Source organism: Salvelinus namaycush, chromosome 23, assembly GCF_016432855.1.
Source record: "Salvelinus namaycush isolate Seneca chromosome 23, SaNama_1.0, whole genome shotgun sequence".
NCBI classification, from domain to species: domain Eukaryota; kingdom Metazoa; phylum Chordata; class Actinopteri; order Salmoniformes; family Salmonidae; genus Salvelinus; species Salvelinus namaycush.
Genome location: NC_052329.1, coordinates 26,992,902 through 27,009,963, shown reverse-complemented (window position 1 = coordinate 27,009,963; position 17,062 = coordinate 26,992,902). Strand labels below are relative to the sequence as shown.

Sequence of the window (17,062 nt, the reverse complement as noted above, 5' to 3'; positions counted from 1 at the left end):
AGGGAATCCTATTTGAGTCAGAAAAGGATACTCATATGATAGGTAAGATATACAAAACCTTGCAGAAAGCCTATCCAATTGACAATCTCTTAGAAAAAAGAAACTATTGAAACCAAGAACTGAGATTGGCACAAGATGGAGTGTTGGAACCTAAATTACAGTTAACAAAAATGTACGCTTAATCCAGTATAAACTAATGTATAGAATTTATTATACAAGAGACAAAATTCTATTTTTTTACAGTTGTGTCTTAAGTGTAAAACTAACACTTGACTCAATAATTCATGCATAGCCGCTGGAAGGAAGGGTGCTGAGGGTGCTGCAGCATCTCATGATAAATAACAATTAAAGAATACATGTTTAATGTCAAATGTAGAATTTAAAAAACTCACTAAATTAGTGCACTAGGCCTTTATTACTCCTGTATGAGCAGAGAAAAATACTAGTTTTTTTTCTGGGGGCACTCCTTCCCGCAGCTATGCCCCCATCAGATTCTCTTTGCTTTCACTTTGTCAGGCTGGGGCAAAGTGGAAAACTCTGTAGCCCTTCTGTCAGGGAAGAGCAACAGCGCCCTCCCCTGGCTCTCATCAGTCTTATCGTGACTTACTTTATGACTTTGAACTGTTTGTCTCTTACACTTCGCCGTAGAAAAGACGTGTAAACAGAAGATTACAAAACTGTTCCAGAATTCCACCAGTTCAACTCTTTGGGGGTCGGGAATCTCGTTCTCGCTACATTTTCTTTTGTTGATTAGCCAAACATGGTTGTTGGAGGCACATGACACAGAGCCTTCACTTGATAGAAAAGCTTGAAATCTAGCTCAGACTGCTAAAAAGACAGACGTCAGACGTTGATCACCTCATTCACTTGACAGGAGCTTCTCGTCTAACGTTAGCGGGTAATTATTTATCAGATTAGATGGCTTTTGATTGACAAAATGTCTCAAGTTTCTTTTTGTTTTCATGATAGCTAGCTAGCTACCGACACCCCAAGGGTAAAGTACACACAACTAGCTAACTAATTGGCTTGCTTGCTATCCAAACAGATGATTTAGATGTTATTACCTGATAACTAATAAAATACTGTCGTTACAAACCTAGCTAGCTAGTTACAGTAATGGTATTGCTTGCCTTTGACTGCCAGCCACCTTATGCAAAATTAATGTAAAGAGCTATGGTAGCTAAATAGTTAGCTGTTGTTGAGATTCTCAACTGTTGCTTCCTTGAATTTAGCTATTTAGCTAGCTATTGGTAATTCATTCGTATCATTTAACCTTTGCCAGTTAGATTGCTACTTGTGGTGTTAACAGATCCTTGTAGAGATATCTCATCAGATGGATGTATTTTCTTGTCTTCTTTGCAGGCATGGAGGAAGCCAATCAAGATGCCTTTGACAGAGCCAGGCTGCAGGTGATCAAAGATGGCTATGAGAAGGCCTTTGAGTGCATCAACAGAGGCCTGACCGAGGATGAAGCTGGCCACAAGGCCCAGGCCCTGGCCCAGTACACACAGGGTCGCCAGCACCTCCTCAGGGCCATCAGCGTGCCCTCACAGGGGGACGAGTGTTTTGGCAGCTCCTGGGAGTCAGCCCGCCAGATGCAGCACAAGATGCAGGAGACTCTGAACAACATCACCACTCGATTGGCGGCCCTAGAGACCAGCCCAGACCCTGAGTTCCCACCACCTCTAGATGCCTCTAATGGAGTCCCAGGGACAGCCTCTAACCCAAACCTCTACCCCAAACTGGAGAAGGAGAAACCAGAGCGGGCTTCTCCACCCAAGCTGCTGATGACTAACCGCCAGGGTGGAGCTGTGGGCGGCAGTGTGTTTCCCTCCTTGCCTCTTTCTCCCACTAGACAGTCTGTGGTGCCTGGCGAGCTGCCCCCAGCCTACTCTTCCCAGGCGGCTGACGGCCACCTGACTATCTCCTACGGGACAGAGTCTGGAGAAATGTCGCTGATGGGAGAGGAGTTCTACAGCCACATGTCCCCCTCTCCCCCCTCTCCTCAGAGCCTGGGGGAGGATGGAGAGGAACTCTTCTTCCTGCCTCACGGGGTGCAGATATTCTTTGTCACACCTGACGGCCAGGTCAGCGCTCCCTCCTACCCAGGGTACCTGCGGATGGTCAAGTTCACCAGCCAGCAGTCAGAGAGAGTGCCCAACCGGCCCCCAGCCTTCCTGCAGGTAAGAGGGATGTGGGGGGATGGGGTGATGAATTCTAGTCACTGTCTACTGTGGGTGTTGCCATTTTACAGTGCCCTTAATATAGCGTCAACACTTATTGTATCTCAGCATTTCAGTGTATGATGAAATCACTGGGTTCTTGGTATCTGTTTCTTTGATCTCTCTCTGTATCCGTTGTGCACTCTTAACACGATTTCATCATCAGTGATTTGCTCTGCCTCTGCTCATAAACGCCCTGTCATACAGAGGTGTTTGTGTGTGTGTGGTTGGTGTTTAGAATACGGTTGGGCTCGTGTATATGTGGGATAGGCTATCTAATGATCTGTGTCCTACATCATGTGATTAGTGACTCAGTGGCCCTAATCCCAGGCAGGAGTTCTCTATGATGTCATGATGGGAAACCCCAGTGGCCACTTTGTCAGGTTTACAGATACCTGTGTCACAACTACTTACAGCAAAGAGACTCTTCCCTGTTGAATCTTCCCTGTGTTTTCCTGTATGTAGGAATGTAGGCCTAGTTGAGACAGCTTATAGGTGGACGGTTTCCCTCTTTGGTTTCCCCGTCCCTGTGGTGTCATGACAAGATAACCTCTGGCTCTATGCTGCTGCTGTCTGTCTGCTGCCTGCCACATGGACAGAATATTACACCAGCACCGCTAGTCTTTGAACAGAGCCGGAGATAGATAACACAATCTCACACACACACACACACACCCCACGCTGTGTGTCTGCAGTGAGTAGGACAGTGGAGAAGGTTGTCCCCTCCTCAGTAATACTGTCCCCATGCTTTACACACCTCAGCACTGTACCGACTCAGACTAAAGGACTAATGTGACTGAATGGCCCGTTGATGCACTGTAGAATTAAATGACAGAACGTTTATGTCAGACCGTAGTATTTAGCACACATGCACCTGAAGTGTGTAAACATGTACTGAGACTGGTGATAAGATAAGGAAATGGAAATAATACAACTCTTATTAATGTTTCACCAAGGCCTGAATGTAATCAACAGCTGTATGGCTATGTGGGAGTGTCAGAGATAGTAACAGCCCACTTGATGTGTTTGTCTTCACAGTGAGTTAACAGTACTGTACCATGGAGTTGGGGTCGACTTGTCATTGTGGAATATCCCAGTAAGCCTGGTCTGGGGGGGGGTTAGGTTAGTCGTTCCGTATAAACTCCCTGTACTGTCTTGTGTGATTGGCTGTACTATTGATGTGTTCCAGGTGTGTGATGGGTTATACTGTTCATGTATTCCAGGTGTGTGATTGGCTGTACTGTTGATGTGTTCCAGGTGTGTGATGGGTTATACCGTTCATGTATTCCAGGTGTGTGATTGGCTGTACTGTTGATGTGTTCCAGGTGTGTGATGGGTTATACTGTTCATGTATTCCAGGTGTGTGATTGGCTGTACCCTCTGATGGCCACTGACTCCCCCGTCCTGTTGTGTAACACAGGGGTGTTCATGTTCCCAGACATGATGGCGTCCGCCCCGGGGTCCTACGTGGGCGTTGTGCTGTCCTCTGAACTGCCTATAGAAGACAGACAGCTGTTCCAGGACCTGCTGTCCCAGATGACAGACCTCAGGGTGCAGGTGAGCTGCGGCTGTGTCTCAAATGGTGCTCTATTTCCTATATAGTGCACTACATTTGACCATGGTCCATAGGGTCCTGCTCTCTGACTGGCCCATATGAAGGTGTCTGGTGGTCCAAGTAATAGAATAATAGTAATAGAATTATAAATGTGTCTCTCTGCCTGATGCATTTTTGCTGATTTCAGGTGTATTTGAGTCATTGTCACACCACACCATGACAAGTGTCCTTTTGCAGAAGGTTATGGACCCTGGATGGAAAGAATGACAGGGTTGCCTACATCCATTCTAAATCAGCAGTTCAGATTCAGAAACAGCGACAGTTTGACGTCATTCCCAAGCGTTGTTCTGTGTTTTCTTATTTCCCAGCCAATGATCCCAGTTGAATGTAAGATTCAAATTAGGGATTTATCCCAAAATGGAATCCGATTTTCTGCATAGTGCCCTACCTTTGAACAGAGCCTGGTCAAAATAGTGGACAGCATACGGAATAGTGTTCCATTTCGGACAGCCTAGATTTAATGCAGTAGTAGATTTAACATGAGCTATTCTGCTCTCTCTAGCCTCAGTAACCATTCAACCGTCTCATTGGTCAATATTTGATTGGTCCATATTTCTGATGTTACTAATGATGTAAATGCTGCTCTATTCTGGTGTGAAAATGACTGCTTGCTGCTATAAGGCACTCTACTTCATCTGTGGGTCTTGGGCCTTCTCAACGTCTAGGGCAGATACTGAGGGTATAGGGCAGACACTGTGGGTCGAGGGAAGAAATTTTGATGCGTCCCAAATGGAACCCTATTCCCTACATAGTATACTACTTTTAACCAGAGCTCTATGGGACCTGGTCCCAAGTAGTGCACGATGTAGGAAATTGGGTGCCATTTGGGATACATACACTAAAGGCTCTACTGCACTGCTTGCTCCCTGAATACGCCTGGCCTCAGCAGTTAGGGAATTTAGAACGTCAGGCAGATGAAGAGCATTAATGTGTGCTAATGCTCTTATCTGGCTAGAACACAACACAGCCTCAGTAGTCACTACAGTAATGGAGTCAGACGGGGGTTCTGTCTCCGAGCAACAGTATTCAGCCAGGTTTTAACTGAGGGCATGTTGTTGATAAACTACCTCTCACATGGACAGCTGCTTCTGGGATGGAATGCAATAAACAAGTAGGCTTTTCATGATCACATATGGAATATATGTACATTTAGGAGATTGTGTCTTGTTGAGAATAGCAATGATGGTGTTAGAACAATGCCCCTCTGTCTGTTTTCCTCAAGCAAGGAGACATCTGAAATGTGTCTGGTGACCATTTCTTTGTTTAGAGAAGAATTAGACGTTGTGATCAGGATGGGGATAGAGGGAGAAGAGGCACCCTAGGGTAGCAGGAGGCTACTGCTAGGAGGTTATTATGATGTGACTAGGAGAGTTAGGGTAAGGCACTTGAAGTTACCAGGAGGTTACCATGAGGCAGGGTCTGCTAGGCTCCAGCTAGGCTATCCAGTCTTGTATTCGTTGTAAGAGGACCATGACAACGAAGCATAGTTAATCAAACTTCAATGTTCTTCTGCCAATGCTGTACATGTACACCACCAGGTGTCATAAAACCGCTGTTTCAAAGCACCATATTAATACAAGTCTTGCTGCTGCAGGCTCCAAATGAGGCAGCAGACAGCATCAACCTGAGCCAGAAGGTGTCCATCGCTCCCCTCGAGGAAGAGGAGGCCCCAGCAGCAGCAGAGGAGGAGGAGGAGGAGGAGAAGAACCTGCCAGAGTGGAGCGAGAAAGTGGCCAGCGGCATCCTCACAGGTCAGACCCAGGGCCCTAACCCCAACAACGCTAACCTTAACCAATGGCATCCTAACCCGAGGCTGTCGGGGTTAAGGTTAGGGAATGTATGCTGTGTTTCACTCACACCTACTGTGTTTTTTCCATCCAGGGGCATCGTGGCTGAGCTGGGGCCTGGTGAAGGGGGCTGAGTTCACTGGCATAGCCATCCAGAAGGGGGCGTCCAAACTGCGGGAGCACATCACCCCCGAGGACAAGCCAGCCCACGTCAGCCCCTCTGTCTCCAAGGGATTGCATGTAGCCAAACAGGCCACCGGGGGCGCTGTCCGCGTCAGCCAGTTCCTTGGTGAGAAGCAGCTGAGTGTCTGATTAGTTCTGGTGTTGGAAGGAGTTGACTGTGGATGGGTGTGTTAGTAGTGGATGATTTGTATGGTGGTGTGTGTTGTGTTATGACGGATGTGTGTTGTGTTATGACTGGTTGTGTTATGATGGGATTTGTTTTGTGCTATGATGGGGGGTGTGTGTGTGTAGTGGACTGTGTGTGTGGTGGTGTGTATTATGTTATGACGGGGTGCGTGTTGTGTTATGACGGGGTGCGTGTTGTGTTATGATGGGGTGTGTTTGTAGTGGATGGTGTGTGTATGGTGGCAGGGTGTGTGGGTAGAGAGCTAGCTCCCCACGTGAAGAAACATGGAGGCAAGTTGGTTCCGGAGTCCATGAAGAAAGACAAAGATGGACGATCCAACATTGATGGAGCCATGGTGGTGGCTGCTAGCGGAGTTCAAGGTACACGTGGTCACTGTTGTGGTTGTTATAGTCACTAGACTACTCATTGTATAGGACAAGACAGAACAACACGAACGTTGGCCGTGCGCAGATCACCTGCTGGGTGTCAACGAACAGTGGAGATTCAGGGGAAATGAATAGATAATGGCGGCCGATGTTTTATGGCCAGAGGCTATAGGACGGCCATCCGCTACTCATGGCCGTCGTTCGTATTGGTCTGTCTTGTCCTTAAGGATGGTTCACATGGATGATGTGCCCCCTATTCTACCAAGTGTCTAGTCATTGTTGTGGTTCCTGTCATTCTACCTGAAGGCTTCGCTACCATGTGGACTGGCTTGGAAGTAGCAGCAAAGAACATCACCGTCTCCGTTGCCTCAGAAACCGTCAACACTGTCAAGCATAAGTAAGTTTTTCTCTGTACATTTCAACCAACATGTGTTGTCTGTGCTCTTCTCATTCAACATGGCTATGTCTCAAATGGCACTCGATGAGCCTATGGGTCCTGGTCAAAAGTAGTGCACTAAATAGGGAATGGGGTGCCATTTGAGACGCAGCCATGTCAAAATAAGTAAAGATGTTGTATTGTCACATACACCGGATAGGTGAAGTGAAATGTGTTATTTTAAAAGGTCAGACATAGTAGTGCGGCGCTCATGGAGTAAATTAGGGTTAAATGCCTTGTTCAAAGGCACATGGACATATTTTTCACCTTGTCTGCTTGGGTAATCGAACCAGGGACCTTTCGGTTACTGGCCCAACTCTCTAACCGCTAGGCTACCAGCCGAATGTGTTCTGTGCTCAGCTCATTCACCATGTCTGATTGGCAGTACTACTTGCTTGACTTTACATTTGTTCCTGTCCACCCAGCTCGGATGTGTATGTCTGTTCTTTGCTTTCTGGACCAGGTTTTGCTAGACCAGGTTTTGCTAAACCAGGTTTTTGCAGTGTATCTTGCGAACACTCACTTGTGTTTTATAAGCAAAAACAAGCAAGCACTTACAGTACATTTCCCTCTTCCACTTATTTTTCAGATTTAGGGGTCTACAAAACATCTTAGACCCTCCTAATGACAAGAAGACATGTATTTAAAGCCAGCCTTTAATGAACCCTCCTTAATAACGAGAAGCATGGTCAAGGCTTAGCCTCTATTTCTAGGTGGTCTGAATGTAAAGCTGCTAGATTCACCTCTACTCTCTAAACAGGCTACTCTTCTATCCTACTCGGCTATGCACCCGTAATTCAACATGTGGCTGACACTGATTCCTCTGGTTTCTAACTAACCAACTCTTTTTCCTGACTTCATTGAAAACAATATAACTATTCCTAATACATAATCATAGTATGAATTGATGCACTTATTGAATTGATGTGTATTATCTGTAGAAATAAGTGCAGTCACCAGCCCCACAATATAATCAGTTGTATATTTATGAATAGTCAGACAACTTGAATAATTCTGTTGAAATCATGCTCTGCATGGGTGCTGGCTTTAATCCTAGTTGCATGTTGTTGCTGTCCTTGCTGTTCCCTGTAATTGCCCTCCTTCCTCCAGCCCTCCCCCTCAACAGTTGGTTGTGTGTGATTATAAGGTATGGGGCGGCAGCCGGCCAGGCCACAGACCATGCTGTGAACTCAGCCATTAACATGGGCGTCACCGCCTTCAACATTGACAACCTGGGCATTAAAGCTGCGGTGAAGAAGACTGGCAAACAGACGGCCGTGGCCATCCTGGAGGACTACCAGCTACGGGACCCTAATACTAACCAGAAACAAGTAGAGAAACGGGACAAATAGGCTCCATCCGGGAACAAGTCTACGTCCCAAGTGGCACCCTATTCCATATTGTCACTACTTTTGACCAGACAAAATATAGAGAATAGGGTGCAATTTGGGACAGTCAACCCCTAACCCCATGACACTTACCATAGCCCTTACCCACAGAGCACTGGTGTAGATATAAGAGGACTGGATAGGTGTGAGCAAAATGTCAACTTCTACCTGCCTAGTCTGTCATAGGGAAAGGCTGAGGTACTACCATATTGATTAAACATATCCTATTCTTTCAGATCTACCCAAGTGCCTAGAGAGTAGAGGATAGGTTTGCTTCCAAAATGGCACCCTATTCCCGATTTATAGTGCACTACAAAGGGAATTGTGTGCCATTTGGGACGCACACCATGTCCTCTTCCTCTTTCCTTTTGAGCTTTAATTAAAACATGATTTGTATTCTTCTATAAAGAAATCTATCTATACATAAATGCTTTAGTTGACTAATAGCCTCTAGAAATGTTACTAGGGTTTGATACAACTGATCAGCACTTTAATCTTCATAATGAATGGTATAATGACATTATAATAATGTCAAATATTATAATAACTAAGATGGACGTTGTATGTAGGTAGGCTGATGTATAATCGCTAAGTTATTTGTGTTCAATGTTGGTGAGAAGAGGACACCGGAATTTAAAAAGTCACGTAGGTGATATAAATATAAACTGAAAGCAGGATTCTTGTTTAAAATTCAGATGGAACTGTTTGTTTCAAGACTACTGCTGTTGACCTATTGTAGTAATACTGTAGTAACAGTAGTATTACTGCAGTAGTACTGTAGTAACACTGTCCACAGTTCAATGTATCTGGAAGTAAAGGTGTAACTGAGGTAGAGTTGCACAATTCTGCTGACTGTCCCAAAATCCCCAGCTTTTCCAGAAATTCTGGTTGGAGGAATCTGGATGTTCTGCTTATCCCCACCTAGTCTCTTTCCCCACCCGTAACCCGAGGTCAGCATTGGGTTCTGGGTTTCAAGATTAATTCACTCCTGATTCCTGGAAGTTCCAACCAGGATTTCTGGAAAACCTGGGAATTTTGCAAAAGTTGCTAGAAATGTGCAACCCTTATCTGAAAGTCAAGGTGTATGGGGGGGAAGAAACCCAGCAGCATGCTGACTATGTGCTATAAGAATACATGTTTGGGTTCATTTAATCAAGGAAATAATGTTAATGTGTGAAACAAGACGAAACCCAAGCATGCACAGGAATAGTTAAATAGCTGTTGAGGGTACTATATAAGATGGAACAAGGGTCTCTAAGGTATACTCTTGTCATGACTTTGTAATGCAGAGGAGAGAGTCAATCCAAATGTAGAAGCAGTGGAGGTTTGAACTGGTTTTAGAATGGTCCATGGTTTGCTTAGTATGCCTTAATAACCAGTTACTATAGGCTGTATGCTACTGTAACCATAGGCCAATACAGCCACCTTACAGTATTGTGGGCTTGCTATCTGTATCGTCCTGTGGTCCATTTCATTATCTTTGAGAAGCTATAACCTATCCTTTCAACCTGGTATCTGATTATTACTTTTTAAAGCTGTGATATTAATTTTCTATGAAAGGACAAACTATTTTATTTTTTTCATGTGATGTAAAGATAATTATATTCAATGCCATTAACATTTGGACAATTGTTTTTAACTATGACATCTGAAACAAATAATTATGGAAAAATTACAGATATAAATACATTAACAGTTTCAGCACAATTTGAGTGTGTGTTTATGATTAGTGTCGCCGTATATGTGTTATGTTGTCAACATACTGTATTTAACTTGTAATGCTGTCTACCATTCATTATTTACCTTGGGCTGATGTTTATTCAATGTAAATTGTCTTTAGTAATACAGTGGGGCAAAAAAGTATTTAGTCAGCCACCAATTGTGAAAGTTCTCCCACTTAAAAAGATGAGAGAGGCCTGTAATTTTCATCATAGGTACACTTCAACTATGACAGACAAAATGAGAAAAGAAAATCCAGAAAATCACATTGTAGGATTTTTTATGAATTTATTTGCAAATTATGGTGGAAAATAAGTATTTGGTCACCTACAAACAAGCAAGATTTCTGGCTCTCACAGACCTGTAACTTCTTCTTTAAGAGGCTCCTCTGTCCTCCACTCGTTACCTGTATTAATGGCACCTGTTTGAACTTGTTATCCGTATAAAAGACACCTGTCCACAACCTCAAACAGTCACACTCCAAACTCCACTATGGCCAAGACCAAAGAGCTGTCAAAGGACACCAGAAACAAAATTGTAGACCTGCACCAGGCTGGGAAGACTGAATCTGCAATAGGTAAGCAGCTTGGTTTGAAGAAATCAACTGTGGGAGCAATTATTAGGAAATGGAAGACATACAAGACCACTGATAATCTCCCTCGATCTGGGGCTCCACGCAAGATCTCACCCCGTGGGGTCAAAATGATCACAAGAACGGTGAGCAAAAATCCCAGAACCACACGGGGGGACCTAGTGAATGACCTGCAGAGAGCTGGGACCAAAGTAACAAAGCCTACCATCAGTAGCACACTACGCCGCCAGGGACTCAAATCCTGCAGTGCCAGACATGTCCAGGCCCGTCTGAAGTTTGCTAGAGAGCATTTGGATGATCCAGAAGAAGATTGGGAGAATGTCATATGGTCAGATGAAACCAAAATAGAACTTTTTTGGTAAAAACTCAACTCGTCATGTTTGGAGGACAAAGAATGCCGAGTTGCATCCAAAGAACACCATACCTACTGTGAAGCATGGGGGTGGAAACATCATGCTTTGGGGCTGTTTTTCTGCAAAGGGACCAGGACGACTGACCCGTGTAAAGGAAAGAATGAATGGGGCCATGTATCGTGAGATTTTGAGTGAAAACCTCCTTCCATCAGCAAGGGCATTGAAGATGAAACGTGGCTGGGTCTTTCAGCATGACAATGATCCCAAACACACCGCCCGGGCAACGAAGGAGTGGCTTCGTAAGAAGCATTTCAAGGTCCTGGAGTGGCCTAGCCAGTCTCCAGATCTCAACCCCATAGAAAATCTTTGGAGGGAGTTGAAAGTCCGTGTTGCCCAGCAACAGCCCCAAAACATCACTGCTCTAGAGGAGATCTGCATGGAGGAATGGGCCAAAATACCAGCAACAGTGTGTGAAAACCTTGTGAAGACTTACAGAAAACGTTTGACGTCTGTCATTGCCAACAAAGGGTATATAACAAAGTATTGAGATAAACCTTTGTTATTGACCAAATACTTATTTTCCACCATAATTTGCAAATAAATTCATAAAAAATCCTACAATGTGATTTTCTGGATTTTTTTTCTCATTTTGTCTGTCATAGTTGAAGTGTACCTGTGAAAATTACAGGCCTCTCTCATCTTTTTAAGTGGGAGAACTTGCACAATTGGTGGCTGACTAAATACTTTTTTGCCACACTGTATATCTGTGTTAAGTGAAGGCAGACTGTCTTTTTGTGTGAACTTGAAATCTCATGCAGACATTAAATACACATCAGCATTCTCACAAAGTGGTTGTGATTTTCCAAATAATGACTCTGTGCTTCTGTGGCCCTATGTGAACAAATAGTCACATGGCCTGGTGATTAACCAAATATCTGATATGTAATAAAAAGCTATAGAAGAATGTGTTGTATATCATCGGTTTGGATAGAGCATGTCATCTGTCTGTCTGGGCATTTCTACTTCATAATAGACCTGACTTAGTCTGGGTACCAGTCTCTATAACAATCCTCTCCTACTCTCTGTCTTGACAAATGACACGGAATGCAAGGAGTGGCATGTAATAGCTGAACAGACTGGCAACCAGGCCGGACTCGGCTATCGCATTAGATTAAATATGGGCCAAAGGTATTTGGCTTAAGCATAATATATCATATTCAGAAATGCATTTGTGTTTACCTAGCATAAAGGAGAATTTTCATGCAGATGCCACTCAAATTACCTGGAAATCAAGTTAGTGAAATAGGAGAATTTTCAAGCATTTTGCAGCACGTTTTCCAAGTGATTTATCCTGAATCCAAAGGAGCTCATTCACATTTGAATTAGTTGAATCACATTCAATCAAAATGTACTTTTTATTATTTATGCATAATGGTGATGATTAGGCTACTATTATTATTATTAGGCTGTATTACTCCTCAATCACATAATGTCATATCACTGTATTAGAATTGTTTGAGGTTCAAGCCCTACCTCTATATTATGTTCACGATTTACATATTTGAGTTGCGTGTTTTATAAATTTGTAATCAAGACAGAGATGGCTAGCTACAGTGAGTTGGAGCGCTGAAAGCTACCCTGTATCTTTCAGGTTCTCGATAAAGAGCAGAGTGAATTTCCTTCTGCTCAAAATTAAACTATAGGCTACACGTCACACACCAGTGGTCCACCACTTATGACTGAAAAGGTTGAGAGGGTCCATAGATGCTATAATCTCATATTTGAGTTTAACACCGAATCAAACAAGTCAAAATTCATTCTTGAAATGAGACTGCATTGGATATTATTTTTGTTCACAGAATTTAAAGGCCCAGTGCAGTCAAAAACTGGATTTTTCCTTTGTTTTATATATATCTCCACAAGGTTGGAATAATAATGTGAAATTGTGAAAATTATTACAATAATGTCCTTTTATTGTAAGAGCTGTTTGAAAAGACTACCTGAAATTTCAGCCTGTTTTGGTGGGATGGAGTTTCGGCCTGCCTGGCAGGCATCCTTTTTATCCATACCAACCTTGGCGCAAAACTACGCCCACGAGTAACCTATATACCCAGCCATTACAGAAAGGAAGACGAAGAGAGAGGCCCAACTCGGTGAAAAATCTCTGTCAGCTCTCTGTTTTGAGACATCTTAATCCATGTCTTGAGACATCTTAAGGCTTATAAATGAAGACGTCTTGAGATGATGACTCGTTTAAGACAGTCTATGAACACCTCTTTGAAATACAATGTCTTAAAACGTCTCGAGACATTTGATCATTTATTGTTGTTTTCATGTTTTATTAGTTATTAATCCTTAATAGTCTAGTGACCCACCCGTGTGTCAATCAAATTAACATAATACAAAAATCACATTCAAAATCTGTCAGTTTAAACTAAATATCTAATCTGCAAAATTGAATGGGCTGCGTCTCAATCCCCACATTCGCCTATGTCGGCCTTCCGCATCTGCGGTGGAAGGTGACCGAGCTACAGGTGTGTTTGTCAGACCATGAGACATCCCGAAAATTGGTCTTCTCACGAAACCATCTGTACCGTCCGAACAGTTTGGCCTACAAAAAGTTTGGCCTGTGACCACTCTATTGAAAGATGAGACTCTTAGGAACACGAGGATGTTCTCTGTTTTGCTCTACGTCCCCCACAAGTGACACGGGACTCGTCTGAAGGTAACCCATACAAATGAATTGAAGTATGGAGGTGGTTTTGTGCCAACAAAAATAAGGGATTAAATATGGGTCTCCCAAAAATATATATATAGTATATTTCCTAAGCTTTCTTATATCTCCTAGATATAGGATTGACACGTCAAAACCGTATTCCTCCAGCGTTAGATAACATTTCAGCTCTGTCTCCATACACCATTACCCCCTGACTTAGACATTACATCTCTCTGTCGCCCTACATCACTACCCCCTGAGTTAGACATCACATATCTCTGTCTCCCTACACCATTACCTACTGAGTTAGACAACATTACAGCTCTCTGTCTCCCTACACCATTACCTACTGAGTTAGACAACATTACATATCTCTGTCTCCCTACACCATTACCTACTGAGTTAGACAACATTACAGCTCTCTGTCTCCCTACACCATTACCTACTGAGTTAGACAACATTACAGCTCTCTGTCTCCCTACACCATTACCTACTGAGTTAGACAACATTACAGCTCTCTGTCTCCCTACACCATTACCTACTGAGTTAGACAACATTACAGCTCTCTGTCTCCCTACACCATTACCTACTGAGTTAGACAACATTACAGCTCTCTGTCTTCCTATACAACTACCTCCCGAGTTAGACAACATTACAGCTCTCTGTCTCCCTACACCATTACCTACTGAGTTAGACAACATTACAGCTCTCTGTCTTCCTATACAACTACCTCCCGAGTTAGACAACATTACAGCTCTCTGTCTCCCTACACAACTACCTCCTGAGTTAGACAACATTAAAGCTCTCTGTCTCCCTACACAACTACCCCCCGGGCTGGACAACATTAAAGCTCTCTGTCTCCCTACACAACTACCCCCCGGGTTGGACAACATTACAGCTCTCTGTCTCCCTACACAACTACCCCCCGGGCTGGACAACATTAAAGCTCTCTGTCTCCCTACACAACTACCCCCCGGGCTGGACAACATTAAAGCTCTCTGTCTCCCTACACAACTACCCCCCGGGCTGGACAACATTACAGCTCTCTGTCTCCCTACACAACTACCCCCCGGGCTGGACAACATTACAGCTCTCTGTCTCCCTACACAACTACCCCCCCGGCTGGACAACATTACAGCTCTCTGTCTCCCTACACAACTACCCCCCGGGCTGGACAACATTACAGCTCTCTGTCTCCCTACACAACTACCCCCCGGGTTGGACAACATTACAGCTCTCTGTCTCCCTACACCATTACCTCCTGAGTTAGACAACATTAAAGCTCTCTGTCTCCCTACACAACTACCCCCCGGGCTGGACAACATTACAGCTCTCTGTCTCCCTACACCATTACCTCCTGAGTTAGACAACATTAAAGCTCTCTGTCTCCCTACACAACTACCCCCCGGGCTGGACAACATTACAGCTCTCTGTCTCCCTAAACCAGTCCTGAGTTAGACAACATTACAGCTCTCTGTCTCCCTACACAACTACCCCCCGGGTTGGACAACATTACAGCTCTCTGTCTCCCTACACAACTACCTCCTGAGTTAGACAACATTACAGCTCTCTGTCTCCCTACACAACTACCCCCCGGGCTGGACAACATTACAGCTCTCTGTCTCCCTAAACCAGTCCTGAGTTAGACAACATTACAGCTCTCTGTCTCCCTACACAACTACCCCCCGGGTTGGACAACATTACAGCTCTCTGTCTCCCTACACAACTACCTCCTGAGTTAGACAACATTACAGCTCTCTGTCTCCCTACACAACTACCCCCCGGGTTGGACAACATTACAGCTCTCTGTCTCCCTACACAACTACCCCCCGGGCTGGACAACATTACAGCTCTCTGTCTCCCTACACAACTACCCCCCGGGCTGGACAACATTACAGCTCTCTGTCTCCCTACACAACTACCCCCCGGGCTGGACAACATTAAAGCTCTCTGTCTCCCTACACAACTACCCCCCGGGTTGGACAACATTACAGCTCTCTGTCTCCCTACACAACTACCCCCCGGGCTGGACAACATTAAAGCTCTCTGTCTCCCTACACAACTACCCCCCGGGTTGGACAACATTACAGCTCTCTGTCTCCCTACACAACTACCCCCCGGGCTGGACAACATTAAAGCTCTCTGTCTCCCTACACAACTACCCCCCGGGCTGGACAACATTAAAGCTCTCTGTCTCCCTACACAACTACCCCCCGGGCTGGACAACATTACAGCTCTCTGTCTCCCTACACAACTACCCCCCGGGCTGGACAACATTACAGCTCTCTGTCTCCCTACACAACTACCCCCCGGGCTGGACAACGTTACAGCTCTCTGTCTCCCTACACAACTACCCCCCGGGCTGGACAACATTACAGCTCTCTGTCTCCCTACACAACTACCCCCCGGGCTGGACAACATTACAGCTCTCTGTCTCCCTACACAACTACCCCCCGGGCTGGACAACATTACAGCTCTCTGTCTCCCTACACAACTACCCCCCGGGCTGGACAACATTACAGCTGTCTCCCTACACAACTACCCCCCGGGTTGGACAACATTACAGCTCTCTGTCTCCCTACACCATTACCTCCTGAGTTAGACAACATTAAAGCTCTCTGTCTCCCTACACAACTACCCCCCGGGCTGGACAACATTACAGCTCTCTGTCTCCCTACACCATTACCTCCTGAGTTAGACAACATTAAAGCTCTCTGTCTCCCTACACAACTACCCCCCGGGCTGGACAACATTACAGCTCTCTGTCTCCCTAAACCAGTCCTGAGTTAGACAACATTACAGCTCTCTGTCTCCCTACACAACTACCCCCCGGGTTGGACAACATTACAGCTCTCTGTCTCCCTACACAACTAACCCCCGGGCTGGACAACATTACAGCTCTCTGTCTCCCTACACAACTACCCCCCGGGCTGGACAACATTACAGCTCTCTGTCTCCCTACACAACTACCCCCCGGGCTGGACAACATTACAGCTCTCTGTCTCCCTACACAACTACCCCCCGGGCTGGACAACATTACAGCTCTCTGTCTCCCTACACAACTACCCCCCGGGTTGGACAACATTACAGCTCTCTGTCTCCCTACACAACTACCCCCCGGGCTGGACAACATTACAGCTCTCTGTCTCCCTACACAACTACCCCCCGGGCTGGACAACATTACAGCTGTCTCCCTACACAACTACCCCCCGGGTTGGACAACATTACAGCTCTCTGTCTCCCTACACAACTACCCCCCGGGTTGGACAACATTACAGCTCTCTGTCTCCCTACACAACTACCCCCCGGGCTGGACAACATTACAGCTCTCTGTCTCCCTACACAACTACCCCCCGGGTTGGACAACATTACAGCTCTCTGTCTCCCTACACAACTACCCCCCGGGTTGGACAACATTACAGCTCTCTGTCTCCCTACACAACTACCCCCCGGGCTGGACAACATTACAGCTTTCTGTCTCCCTACACAACTACCCCCC

General features: G+C 45.2%; 1 protein-coding gene across 2 annotated transcripts; it reads left to right on the top strand.

Annotated features, from left to right (window-relative positions):
• Positions 1-668: 668 nt before the first annotated feature.
• LOC120018249 (spartin-like) lies at positions 669-10,073 on the top strand. Of its 2 annotated transcripts, none has more exons than XM_038961347.1 (8): positions 669-898; positions 1,363-2,183; positions 3,582-3,779; positions 5,432-5,588; positions 5,719-5,913; positions 6,195-6,353; positions 6,666-6,756; positions 7,943-10,073. In XM_038961347.1, exons 2-8 carry the CDS (start codon positions 1,365-1,367, stop codon positions 8,145-8,147), a joined length of 1,824 nt encoding a protein of 607 aa, XP_038817275.1. In that variant the 5' UTR covers positions 669-898; positions 1,363-1,364; the 3' UTR covers positions 8,148-10,073. The 2 variants fall into 2 exon arrangements, with proteins under 2 accessions (XP_038817275.1, XP_038817276.1); XM_038961348.1 differs by having other exon boundaries at positions 7,385-8,060.
• The last annotated feature ends 6,989 nt before the right edge of the window (positions 10,074-17,062 follow it).